We start from the raw sequence: 14264 nt of genomic DNA, 5'->3' as shown, positions 1-14264 counted from the left end.
CTCTTTGCAGCACAAGTCAAATCATTACCTAGCTTTCGGTCTGATAATTAAAACGTGGCAAGTGTTGTTCTCCAAGTCTTACGGCTCGCGTACACCTAATCCGTCATCGGCCGAATTTTGCTCGGCCGTTGTCGGCCGAACTCGGCCGATCGAACCAAACACATAGAAAGGAAAGAGAGCGCGTACACCACTGAAAGCGGCATCGTCCGATGACGGCCGATAGTAACCGATCAACCGACATAATCCAAACATGTTAGGATTTTTCGTCAGTTGTCGGGTCAATTCTTGCAATAAAGTTCACGGAAAAAAAATAAAATATGGATACCGACAAATTAATTAGCTGTATTCACAGCAGGCCAACTCTTTGGGATAAATTTTCCTTTTAACAATGCTTCCACTGAGTTTAAAATATATTGAAATGTACTAAAAGACATTCTAAAATACTCGAAAAATTGTATGAGTTGTAATTTCAAATCTTCAAAAAGGTGGTGGTATTAACCCAATTGTTTTCTTTGCATACATATTTCATTAATCCGTACACAGCGACGACGTGTTCTACGTTGACGCATTAAATGACGGTATGAATTTTCTAAAATATACATTTCTTCGAAATCTTCCATTGAAAAAAAAAACAAATTCAGACTCCAAACCGGTATCGTCCTTGGTCGGAAGCAGTGCATGCAGTCGAACGCCCGATATGCTCGTCCGAATTGTTCAGATCCGATATCGGCTGATAAATCGGTTTTAGTGTACGCGAGCCCTTAGACTTATCGGAGTAAACTAGCAGCTTCACATATCCACTTAGAAAATAGCCAAACGGATTTAAATCGTAAGATCTTGGAGGCTTATAGTTCATAAAGCACACCAAATTTAGTTCTGTAGATGTAAAGGGGTCTCAAAATACACTTGAGGATTATAATCAATCCAAATATGTTAGTTTTATTAATTGACGTATCTATTAAACTGTAAGAAAGCTTCATTGTTAAACTAATTTCGCTTATGAAAATTGAGATTTAGGGCAAACTTGTTTTAAGCCCAATCTACACCCAGCTAGGTCATCAAGTGTCTTGAAAAAAACTTGAAATGTCAAGTCAAACTAAAAATTGATCACATGACAGCTGACAAACGCTGTCGAGTTAAAAAAAAAGTGCTGAGCCGATTTTTTCACTCACTGACAACTTCAAATGGAATAGAGAATAGAATAGAGCCTCAACTGTCAAACAAAAAATTGTGTTTCTTTTTTACCTCTGAACGTTTAAAGCTTCAAATTTGTGTTTCTTTTCGTTCAGAGCACGATCTATGAGCTAAGAATAATATAACTGAGCAGACCGAGTTGAATGCAGAACAAAAGAATCAGAATCTTTATCATCACTTTCTTTAAAAAATAAATTTAACACTTTGTTCATTATAATAAATAGTTTTTTTAGTTTAATTTAAGTTTTAAGTCTTTTGTATTGTTTCTGTAGAAGAAAATGACAAAATAAGTATCTTGCACATGAGCTACGAACTGCGAACTGTGGATGTTCGCATATTTGACTTTTCTTTCACATGAGCTTTGTCTGTATTCGCAGACAGCAACGAACTGTCAATTTATAATTCCCCTTTTCAACAAACAAAATATATATATATATAATTTTGAGGTTAAGTTGAGCGCGAACAATTTATTCGTTGCAGTGTGGATGGTATGTGGAACGCGAATAGAGTTTGACAGTTCGTTGCAACCAAATTGCAATTCGTTACTAGAAAATTGTTTTTACAAAATTGTCTTGTTTTAGAGAACAAAATGCAAATTTTATTATCCTAACATAAGTGTCAATTGGTTTCTTATAATTTAACTGTGTTTTTGTTTGAAATTGACTTTTTGAAATGTGTAAAATCACGTTTGTTCGTTCATTCTTTGTTCGCTTTTATGTGCAAGGCTCTTAAATTGAAAAATGTCAAATAGTAACAGATAAGTGCTTATTGCATATTAAAAACAATTCTAATCACTGAGAACACACTTTGTTTAGAGGAGTCTCGATATGATTGGACTTTTTTCATAACTCTTTTCTGAGCTATAAAAGAAAAACGTTTTTTGCACTCATAAAATCAAATTGTGAGAAACACATTTGGTCTGATGTGTTATTTCTGAAATATGCAAACTTTTTATAAGACTTTTCATGATTTAAATTTACATTTTAAAATACCCACGAGTATTTAAAATCTCAAATGAAATAAGTTTTCCAATATATAAGCAAATTGTGCATCTCCGTTTCTAAAATGTATGATTGCACAAGTACATACATATATCCTATCAATTATATATATCTCCTGTCTTTTTCAGAAATCCATTAGCTTCAAGTTCCTTATATCATTAACTTTTCCTCCTGAGTTAAGATCAAATAATAGACCTTTCTTAACACTTACTGTAGAATCACAAACTACCAATTTATCAATTGCATTGAATTCACAACTCAAGCGTCGAAGAACCTCAGAATGTGTATGCGGTATTGATTGTTTAGAGATAAATCATCAAAAGAGTTAAAATATAATCAATGAGATGCTACATTTGATTTATGTTTATTTTGGGTTAAATTCCTAGAATTTATTATGCATACATTAAATTCATTTTCTAACAAACAAAAGTCTTTTAATCTAGGAATTAATTTTTGTGCAAAATGACAAAATGTTATAACATTTCAATACTTTGTGGTATCTCTAAAAGTTACTTCAGCTTGACCGGCTGACGAATGAAGTAGCCCACATGCATCATGTGTTTAGGCCTTAAGGTCAAGACAATTTGTGAAAAACACATCAATAGTATGATATAAATGAGGTAGATAGTTTCCAATTGAATGGTCTTCATCAGGATAGGTCTGAAATTCAATAATAAAGTCATAAGAACTCAAGATAAAAACAACTGACTTACCATCTGACTGAAGAGTATGTCATTGTGTTGTAACACTTTAGCCAGCATCAAACTTTGCTGATAATGAACATTGTCATCACCAGACCCATGAATCAACATGAAATCGTGTGTTTTGAAGTTATCCAATTTTTCGAAAACATTGCTGACCTTATAGTTCTCTAAATTGTCACCTTTTGTTGGTAGTCCCATAAATCGCTCAGTGTAAATGGTGTCTAATGAAATAAAGGGGAAAAACATTTTCAATAAATTAAATTAGAGGAGAATATTTCAAAGATGCTGTTCACTGTTCAAAAATGTCTTCTAAATCTTCAGGTATGACCAAGCCAAAGTTATGGTCGAAATAAGACACTTGTTCACATTTGTTGTGTTAAAGATAACTAATAACTCAAATACAGAAATATCCCTTTTTAGGGAAATTTTTGACGTAGGTATAAGATTTTACAAAAGAAGTCCAAGTAGTGTGTTTAGGGTCTAAATAATAAACGTACCATAATAAATCCAAGACGTCACTGGAGCCACTGATATTCCACACTGGAAGACATTCTCATCATCAGCTGCTATTGTCTTTGCTGTCATGTAACCACCATAACTCCAACCCCACATAGCTGTTCTATTTTTGCTCAAGAATTTGAATGTCTTTTTCAAATCTTTCGTCACAGCTATTTGATCTTCGACTTCATGTTCACCTAAATTATTATTAACACTGTAGAGCAGGTCTTTTCCTTTATTTCCAGTTCCACGTCCATCGACAATAGCATAGACAACATCTTTGTTTGTTGTCAAATATCCCTCAAGGCCAACTGTGAAAGCGTTCGTTACCCTCACAGAATTCGGTCCACCATAGACATAAACAATCAGAGGGTGTTTTTTATTCAAAATTGGTTTATCCAATGTAAGATTGGGTGGCAAATAGAGTTTAGCAAATCCAATTGAACCATCACCTAAAGTGACATTTAGAAACTTGATTTGAGGACGAAGTTTGCCAGATAACATTTTTCGGAATTCATGGTTGTCTTGCCAGGTAACAATTTTTGTATTGGTCTATGGAAGATAAAATAGTTGTTATAACAAAAATGTATGAAATATTTTGGAAACCTCATCTCCACAGACCTTTGAATCAAATAAGTCCGTATAACTGGGATTTGGTCCTGTACATGTCAAACTATAGAACGTGTAGCCTTTGCTAAATGTCGCTGACGCTTGACGGCATTTATCACCGTCTTCATCTATCAATTCACACGACAAACATGTGTCATCACGGAAAACGTGATGTTGAGCTGGGTCTCCGGGAAGAGTGGCTTGATAGTATCTAAGAAAAAATGTAATAGTTCATTACTCTAGTACTTTAGAATCTTGACAAATGTCAACTTCAGAGCTCTTTGACAAGTTGGTGTTTTAATTACTTACACATTGTTATTGGCCTCATCGTAACCGTACAATGCTGTAACGGTGAAATCCCCTCGTGCAGCCCAAATGTTTTCTCCAGTCTTTAAGTCTAAGTTCCAAATTTGATACCAATTTCCAATCCAATTAGTGAAGAGACAATTTTGTCCATTTTTGAAGCAAATAGGTTTTCCAATAGTAACCCAACCCTTAGGTTCATTAATACGTGTTACCTTTAAAAAAAATTATAATGGTAAGAAAGTCTTAGTTCTAAGACTATAAGCTTCACTACCAAACTCACCTCTTTACACTTTCCATCAAACGTGCAAGCTTGCAACGAAGCTACATTTTGTCTTCGATTCAGCCATGTTATTAACATTTCCTTCTTGCTACTCCATTGAACATTTTGTAAAATGTGATCTTCGCTCACAATATTTACTGGAGCTTCAATTGTATTCATAACGTCAAATTTATTACTTGTGAAATCGAATACCTTGACAGCAACAATTGGATTTGGTGATCCAGCTTTGGGATATTTTAATTCGATTTCCTTTGGATATTGATATTCGGGATCATTACTTTCACCATAAATTGTATATTTGAAAGTTTCAACTTCGGTATCATTGAAAAACCCGATAGCTAGAATATTTCCATCCGGTGACCACCACATAGCACTGGCGCTGCTAAGAACTTCTTCCTCATACACCCAATCGGGTACTCCATTATAAATTTCCCCAGTGACACCTTCTTTGGTAATTTGGATTTCTACATCGGTTTCGAATCGTACAAAAACGTCATTTTCATAGACGTAGGACAGACGACCTTTGGACGTTGACCAAACGCAATGTTGAAGTTTCTTTCCTTCGTGGACTTTACTTATTTTTCTAGACGAAAGAAATACAAATTTAACAAAATTTTTAGAAGAGAATCAATTTATTCATGTGTACTAACCCAGTTTCAGTATCGAAAACGTCATAATTGGCAATGTAAGAATGACGAAAAACTTGTTCCAATCCATGACGGATTAGAATCTTTTTGTTATCAGGCGAAAGTGTAAATGTTCCATCTGAATATTGTTGCTAGTTTTTTGAAAAATGTAAAATTATTATAAAATAAATCACTGTATTTCAGCTAAAGATTATTTACCAGAAATTCATCATAGATGAAAACCTTATCAGATTGTTTTTCAACATTATAAATGTGGATTGTTTTATCAGTTGCTGTGTAGTAAAGTTCGGTATCTGAAATAAAAACATAAAAATCATAAGAACTATTTCAATACTTAAGAATTTTTAATTTGTTTTATACATAAATGACCGTGATCTGTCAACAATTCCAAAAACTTAAAATAAAATGACAAATATCACTCAAGCGTCAAATGTGATTGCAAGAAAATTAGCTGATTTTGATTAAGCAGATTTTGTACAACTAAGGCAATTGCATATTTTGTCGAAAATGGCAGCTGCTTAGGAAAATTAACATAATTTGACAGTCAATTTGACGTCCAATGAATTAACGTTTTTGAAAATGACCGTCTTCATTATGAAATGTATCGTATTAGCAACGTGGAAACAATGTAGTTGAACTTTTTTCAAGTTTGCAACCAAAGTTATTGCGGTGTTTACTATTTTCGTAAAGTATTTTAACATTAACAGCAAACGAGAGAGGGGGGTGTTTCCAGTAATGCACCTCTCCTTATCCAAGCGGCAGAGGTCGAATTCTCGAGATAGAATCAACGGTGGCGTCTACAGTTCCAGCAAGGTTGAACTACTTAGTGAACACCTTATAGGGCTTCTTCGACATATTCGGAGCCCAGGCCTGTAAGGAGCGGTTTATCCGGATCCCCTTCCTTGAAGTTATACTAAGGATCTGGTCCTCCAGGTTGGGGGTTGTGCCGTCGGGGTGACTTCCTGGCCACGTAAAAAATACCTTTAGTTGCGAAGCACCAACAAGCCTAGGATACGGACGGATTCACAACCCACGCAAACGAAATAAAGATAACGAACTTCGGATATGTACGTGGAATGTTAGGTCCCTTAACAGACCACGTGCAGCCGAACAATTAGCGGAAGCCCTAAACTGCTGCAAGGCAGATATTACAGCCATCCAAGAAGTGCGATGGGATGGACCGGGCAAACGCAAACTAAAAGACTGCGATATCTACTACGGCGACTGCTACCGAGAACAAAGACAGCGTCTATTTGGGTGTGGATTTGTTGTTGGAACTAGACTCAGGCAAAAAGTCTTGAGTTTCAACAGTGTGAGCGAGCGCATCACGAAAATCCGCATCAAGGCTAAATTCGCCAACATAAGCCTAATATGCGCGCATGCCCCAACAGAGGAGAAGAATGAAGACACCAAAGACATATTCTTCGAGCTCTTGGACAAGACATATGATCAGTGGCCTGGCTATGATATTAAAATTGTCTTAGGAGATTTTAATGTTAAGCTAGGAAGAGAAGACATCTTTGGTGGCATAATGTTGGAGATACAGCCTGCACGACACCACCTCCTACAACGGATTCAGGCTGATCGATTTCGCTGCGGTCGAGACGTTCTGGTAGCTAGTACGCAGTTCACACATCTTAATATCCACAAGGGGACATGGAAATCTCCTGATCAATCAACTTGCAACCAGATTGACCACATTGCGATCGACGCACGACACTTCTCCAGTATACAGGATATCTGAACATTCCGAAAGGCCAACATTGACTCGGACCACTACCTCGTTGTAGCCAAGGATACCCCGATCCATGCCAAAAAAAGGAAGTACTGTGAGAAGATTCGACGTTAGACGGCTACAATCGCAAGAGACTGCCATGTTCTTTTCCGATCGAGTCTCTAATAAACTCTTAAGGAGTCCTATGCTGCCTGCATTAAGCATTGAAAACCAGTTTCAACATTGCCTTGCAGCAATCAGAGATGCCGCCTCTGAAGTGCTAGGTTTCACACGGCCACCACAGCGAAACCCCTGGTTTGACGACGAATGCCGGCAAGCTCACGCAGCGAAACAAAAGGCATACAAAACGGCGCTGCACAAAAGGACTGGAGCTGCTCGCGAGCTCTACGAGCAGAAGAAGAGAGAGGAACACCGGCTTCTTAGACGGAAAAAAAGAGAACATGAGAAGCGCGTGATCGAGGATATAGAGGGATGCCACAACAGGAATGAGGTTCGTAAATTTTACCAAAAGGTAAAAAAAACCTCCCAAGGGTATCAGCTACGAACCGAAGCCTGTAAAGACGATCAGGGGAACATCGTAGTAGAACCGCAGTCGATGCTGAGAATATGGAAAGATCACTTCTCCAAATTATATAATGGCGATGACGAACCGAATTCCGATGTAAGGGAGATAGAACCACTTAACCTCGGCGACGCAGATCAACAATTCCGCCTACTAGACCTTGACGAAGTGAAGATAGCTATATCTAAACTTAAGTCAAACAAAAATGCTGGAGCTGACGGCATCGCTGCCGAACTATTCAAAGCAGCAAGCGATGACTTGGTAGGGAGCATGCACCAACTCATCTGCAAAATATGGTCGGAAGAAAGCATGCCCGATGAGTGGAATCTCAGCATAGTATGCCCGATACATAAGAAAGGAGATCCTCTAACATTGCGGTAAATCGATACCCACCATCTCTTTATCGATTTTAAAGCCGCGTATGACAGCATCTATAGGGAAGAGCTCTACCGAGCAATGTCTAGTTTTGGCATCCCTGTCAAACTTATCCGTTTGTGCAGAATGACGATGGAGAATGCACGCTGCTCTATCAAATGATGTCAAAAAAGGTTTTAGACAAGGCGATGCACTGTCATGCCAAATCTTCAACATCGTTCTGGAAAGAATTGTGCAAAACTCAACCGTCAACACTAGAGGCACAATCTTCCCAAGGTCCATCCAATTACTCGGATACGCAGATGATATTGACATAATTGGAAGATCATAGCGTGATGTCAGTGGAACGTTTTTGAGCGTTGCGACGGAAGCGAAGAAGATCGGTTTAGTGGTCAATGAGGGCAAGACCAAGTATATGCTGTCATCAAAAAAGGACACTGAACAACGACGTCTTGGACAAAACGTCACTATATACAGCTATAACTTTAAGGACTTTGTCTACCTAGGCACCGCTTTTAACACAGACAACGACACCAGCGCTGAAATCAAACGAAGAATAACTCTTGCAAATCTCTGCTTCTTTGGACTGGGAAGGCAATTGAGAAGTAAAGTCCTCTCTCGAGCATCTAAAATCATCATCTATAAGATACTCATCCTCCCGGTCCTCATTTATGGCGCTGAGGCCTAAACTCTCTAAAAGAAAGATGAGAGCGTCTTAGGATGCTTTGAGAGAAAAATTCTTCGGGTGATTTTTGGTCCCGTATGCATAGATGGAGAATGGTGAGAAGATATAACGACGAACTGTACGGGCTGTACAGCGACACTGACCTAGTTAGAAGAATTAAAGTCCAACGGCTTAGATGGCTAGGTCATGTAGAGCGGATGGACATCAACGCTCCAGCCCGGAATGTCTTCGAATCCGATCCCGAGGTATGGCGCAGTAGAGGAAGACTAATGAAATAATGTCATATTGCGATATTTCAACAGAAAACGAAGGCAAAATTTTAGGTATTTAACTAAGAATCCCGAAAATGTTTGGTTAGATTCAAATTTGCTTTTGACAATACATGATTTGTTTATCTGCTATTTTCTCCTATGCGATTTTAACATCACAAAACCCATCCGAATAGGTTTGATTTGATCCCCGAAAGCGATCATTGCTTTTTATCAGTAAGCAGGTTCAGACAACATAAAGGACATCATTTGCAGTCAACTGTAAGTTTTTAAATGTCATAAACTTCAAACTTGGAACTTTTCTTCACTAACATCTGCTTTCAATTCATCGTGCAAAAACTACCAATAACGTAATTGTCCACAAAACACTCTTCAGGAAAGCTACAAGTCTATCTCAACCTGTATTTTATATTTTAAGCTGGCCAATCAGATACTATACTAGAAACTTGCCTTACTTTGAAGTCTCTTATGTCGTTTGAACCTTCGCATTGAAACCATTGTAATTTTTTGACAGATTCCTTATAGCGATAATTGAACATTTATGTCAATGTTAATAAATCTCTGATTTCCACTGGAATTTTTCTGACAGACATCTGCCATTTTAATTGAGTAAAATTGAAACACAAGTTAGTGGAACGATTCGTTTTATTTTTTGGCATATTAGAATGAACTGTTCAGGAATTTTTGTTTCGAAGCAGAAAAATAAATTCTTAGCGAAAACACTGTCAAATATTCATTTAATAATATGTCGGGATTGATTTAAATGGCATCTTTGACTGGCCCTTAAAGTAGAAAAAAGCTTTTAAAGGCTAGTTCTCAAATTTGGGTATTTTTGAAAAGCAACATTTAAAATTACCGTGATTAAGTATATTGTAGTAAGAGATATTTTTAAGATTTCACAATTCAATTGTCCAATGACAGAAGTCTTTTCATTGGTATCTATGATCAACCTGTCAAAATAATTCTTATGATAGCTACATATGTACATATATAACTGGCCCCTAAATCTAAAATTTTAAAAACATTTTCATTATGTTGGTTATCACAAAACAGATAAAGGTAACGAAACAAATCACAACGTTCTTTTGGCGGACTTTGATAAGTAGTGTCAAAAAGTCATAAAGTAAATTTTTTGCTTATGCCAAATGTCAAGATAATTATATTATTATATTATAATTTTAAAATTGTTGCTAGCTAGCACCCACTTAAATTGAATATTGCGAAGTGATTAATTTATTGTTTGTGGTTTGTCAAATCAATTATACTTGAAGCTTTTATAATAGTGGAAAATTATTGAATAAATTCGTGCAATAAACCCAAATAGTACAAAATATCAATTCAAATATTTAAAATCTGTTATTTGTGGAGAAGAGTTATGGCAACCTTGAAAAACAAAACACAGCAATTTGACAGTTGACAGATTAGAGTTAGTTCAAGGGTTTCTGGATAACCTAAAATACTGAAATAACCTTGTAAATCAAAATTTTAGAAAGAAATCTATAGTTTCAGACTTTCAATATTATTCGAAAAATTAGCACCAACCTTTTAAACATTTGTTAAAACCTTAACTCATTGTGAACAAACCAGCCTTTAATGGAAAATGACACGAATTTCTTCTTTAACAACATTTCGAAAATAATAATAAACGTTTGTCTATTACAGATTGATATTCGAACTGTTTCGAAATTGATTCGACATTTAAATCTCTTGACAGTTAATGCGTTTTTAACAGACATTTGACAGATAATATTTTCAAATTGTTCACAGGTTATCAAAATTTTGCCACCCAAATGGCTACACTAGGTAATTCACCAAACTATTTCGAATGTTTAGATAATTTAAGGAATTTCACAAAATGTCTTATAATACACTTTTTAATCATTCAAACATTTTGATTCAATACACCGATTTGTATAATCGTTAAATCCGTGCCCTACTTTACCGGTTATTTAACTTTAGTTCATCTTATCAGTCTTATCACATCACATAAACTAGCTTGTTTTCAGGGAAAAAAATCACTAATCGGCTGTAAATTAAAATTGATATAGCTTTCTATACAACAGGTACCTTACCGCTTTAATTATCTACAGCTTGCTTACTTCTTGTCGGATAAATGCCAACAGGTATTATAAAGATTACACAAAAACAAAACTGATTTGAACTTTAGATTCATGAGTATAGTCGATATGTTTATAGTTAACGTCTAAAAAAATCGCGAACAAAGTAAAGTTGAATTTAAAATGTAATACAAGTTGATGTAGCACAGGGCTTTCAACTTATAAACATCTTTTTTTTAAGCTTCCCAAAATCTCCCCTTCTAACACAATTCATCATCCAAGTTATATAAGATTCTTCTTAACTAAGACTGAGAAAAAAACTCTTACCTGATATCCAAGTTCCATTAAATCCTTTGAGCTTTTTTGTGGCATCTATAGCTTCCATAAGACCCCATGGCTTTTTATTCGAAGGATCGTTTTCGTTCTTAGGTTGTATTTTTGCTCCCAATAAAATTGAAACTAGACTCAATAATAGAATGAGTCTGAAAAGATTACTTGGGTACATTTTATATGTTAGCTGTCTCACTTCCTAACCTGACAATGCCTTAAACCACACTAAACGATTGAACTTTTAATACAAATTTGTCAATAAAATATCAGCAAAAAGGCTTTCTCTTTCAATTAACGAGAAGCTACTTTTATTAACTTTACCATAAATCAACCAACCGATCGAAGAGAGCAAAAATATCGCACTAAAAGGTTTATTTGTCAAGAAGAAGAGTTAAGAGCGTTACATAGTAGATTATCTAGGTAGGATTGTAGAAGCTTAACACCGATAGGCAGTCTAGCTCTCTGTTAGGAGGAACTTCTACCGGTCTTGGCAGAATGACTAAGCCATTCAGTCAGAACTTGCGGCGCGGGTACAAACTCTTTTGCCAATTCATAGATCAATATTTTGAAGCCTACGAAAGATTCACAACTTAATGTGGCAGTGGCACGAATCATTATGCGATCTACCTTGAATTTTAATTTGTTTTTTAGTAAAAATTCATAAATTTACATAATTTCAATGGATTCGCGGTTTTGTAGGAATACGAGCTGAGTAACACTGATAAACTCCAGAGTTATATAGTGACAACTTTTTAGAGGTAAAATGACGTAAATTGATTTGTTTCTATTGACAGATCATACAAGATATAACTATGGAGGTGGATGTCACACTTAAATGGCATTTTGAATAAATGAATACTGGTTTTTTGTTTTGTTTTTTTTTTTTTTCAGCAAATGAATACAAATTTATGTTATGAAAGAAAAACTAGGGGCTTGTCATCATGAATACATTTTTGCAGGTAAAATTCAGTTACCTGTTACTAAAGGTCTGCACATTGCCTAGGCATTGTATAATGGTGGGATTCACCTTTATGAAATCTATACAGCAGCACAGATTTCATTGTTTTGCTTTTATTTCTTTTTTGTTGATACTTTTCATTTGGTAATTTTTATTCTAAGTTTTAAGGTGACCATCAGCACTTTTTATAAACCTTTTTTATTCCGAACTGTCATAAAAAATAAATGATTTTGACAGTATCTACTGATTTTTCAACGACCAGTATTTAAATAAGACTCCAATATTTTCATGTGCAGTCTATAGATGTAGAACGCTGACATTGCCAAAAATGTCAACATTTTTGACGCGGTTGTCAAACACAATTATGAACCCATAGAGAAAAAACACCGTTCCTGCATAGAACTATTTTGAAGTCGCATTTCAATTTTTGCTTCATTGATGCACTATCCCCTTTTAAATTCGACATAGGAATAGAACTAAATAATGAAATCATACAATAGAATAGTAATTGACACATGTCATTTTGACAAGTTTTATATTCATAGAACTCAGACAAAAATAATTAACAAAAATATTACAAACAAAGTTATTTTAGGATCAACATTTAAATTTATGTTTGACGCGAAGCTTTTGCAATCAAAGTTTCAGGGGCTAGTTGTCAAGTGTGATTTTTTAGAGTTAGCTAGAGTACTTTAAGGTGGCGACTCTATTTAAACATTTAGTCTGGTGTTAAACGATTTATTTTTCGTTTGGCTTGGTATTTCAACATGAATATTTCGAAAACAGTGACTTTGTTCGAAATACGTATAGTGTGAATATTATTAAAAGATGAACTTTAATTTTGAGAATACGCCTCAAAAACAGACTGGTGTGTTTTGTGGGTTGATGGAAAAATGGGTCCGTACTTTTTTAAAACGAAGCTTACAGTCAATGATGATCGCCATTTGACATGTGAGACAGCTCTTGCAATAGTTGATTTATTGAAGGAAACTTTACGGACCGTGAATAGATAATGCGATTTAACACCACTTTGACTATTTTCTGTGTGGATATTTGAATTCGCCAGTCTGCGCTGATAACCCGAAACAAATGACTATGTGAAGGACGACATTCGCCATGTTATTGCCAATATACGGCCACTGAAGTTGGAAAAAGTCATCAAAAATTGGGCCTCCAGATTAGACTATCTGCCATCCGTTTCAGGCATATGCCAGAAATCAATTTTAAATTGTAACGCCAGAAGATTTCCTTTCTAAAGAGGTAATATGTTTCCAAATACTTAGATCAATATGGAATTTAGATGGAAAATTCATATGATAACGAATCCAAGCAATCTTTAAATTGGTGAGTTCTTGGCTTCGCGATCATCGAATCTCTATGTGTTAACTGGTCATTTCAGTCCCCCAATCTCAACCCAACCATGGTTTTCAACAAGTTTGAAAAGTCCAATAATCCACTAATTCACTTGTTTAATAGCAAAAGCAAACTCTTTCCGACCGAAAAAAGTTACAAATAAAGAGGAAAAAATATATCTGCTAAGATTATAGTGGAAAATTGTATTGGCATTGCATGTTTGATCTTATATCAAGAATAAATCAATTTATTTTTCTAGATCAAAAATAAATTGATTATTTTTACCTATGGAAAACCCCATTAGTTTGACATTTCCTTTTTTTAACACTTCAGATCAAAACAAATTTGGTAAAAAAAATATTGTTGCCGGAATAAAGGCGGGTAGATGGGTAAAATGTCAATCGTGGCAATTGCTATGTGGCACGTAGCTCCATCCTGCTGAAACCACATGACGTCTAGGTCAATATCGTTCAATTTCGCACATAAGATATTAGTTATCTTCGTTATATTGCGCTCGTTGTTGACGGTGACTGCTTCACTAAAGTCGTTTTCAAAAAAGTACGGAACAATTACGCCGCCGGTCGAAAATCGACAACAAATGGTAACTTTCTGAGGATGCATTATCACCTGGTGAACCTAGCGTGGGTTGATGTTGTCCCATATACGACAATTTTGCTTGTTAGGACGGATATTCAAAATTT

General features: G+C 35.6%; 1 protein-coding gene across 1 annotated transcript; it reads right to left on the bottom strand.

Moving 5' to 3' along the window:
• Positions 1-2543: 2543 nt before the first annotated feature.
• LOC129939479 (venom dipeptidyl peptidase 4) lies at positions 2544-11599 on the bottom strand. Its single transcript, XM_056047503.1, has 9 exons — positions 11250-11599; positions 5438-5532; positions 5243-5370; positions 4593-5175; positions 4316-4524; positions 4019-4217; positions 3397-3949; positions 2909-3120; positions 2544-2855 (listed from the first exon to the last, which is right to left on the bottom strand). Exons 1-9 carry the CDS (start codon positions 11425-11427, stop codon positions 2757-2759), a joined length of 2256 nt encoding a protein of 751 aa, XP_055903478.1. The 5' UTR covers positions 11428-11599; the 3' UTR covers positions 2544-2756.
• Between the last annotated feature and the right edge of the window lie 2665 nt (positions 11600-14264).

The sequence above is a fragment of the Eupeodes corollae genome, chromosome 1 (genome assembly GCF_945859685.1).
Source record: "Eupeodes corollae chromosome 1, idEupCoro1.1, whole genome shotgun sequence".
NCBI classification, from domain to species: Eukaryota; Metazoa; Arthropoda; class Insecta; order Diptera; family Syrphidae; genus Eupeodes; species Eupeodes corollae.
Note: the sequence above shows the minus strand (reverse complement) of the source record. Positions and strands in the feature narration are given on the sequence as shown.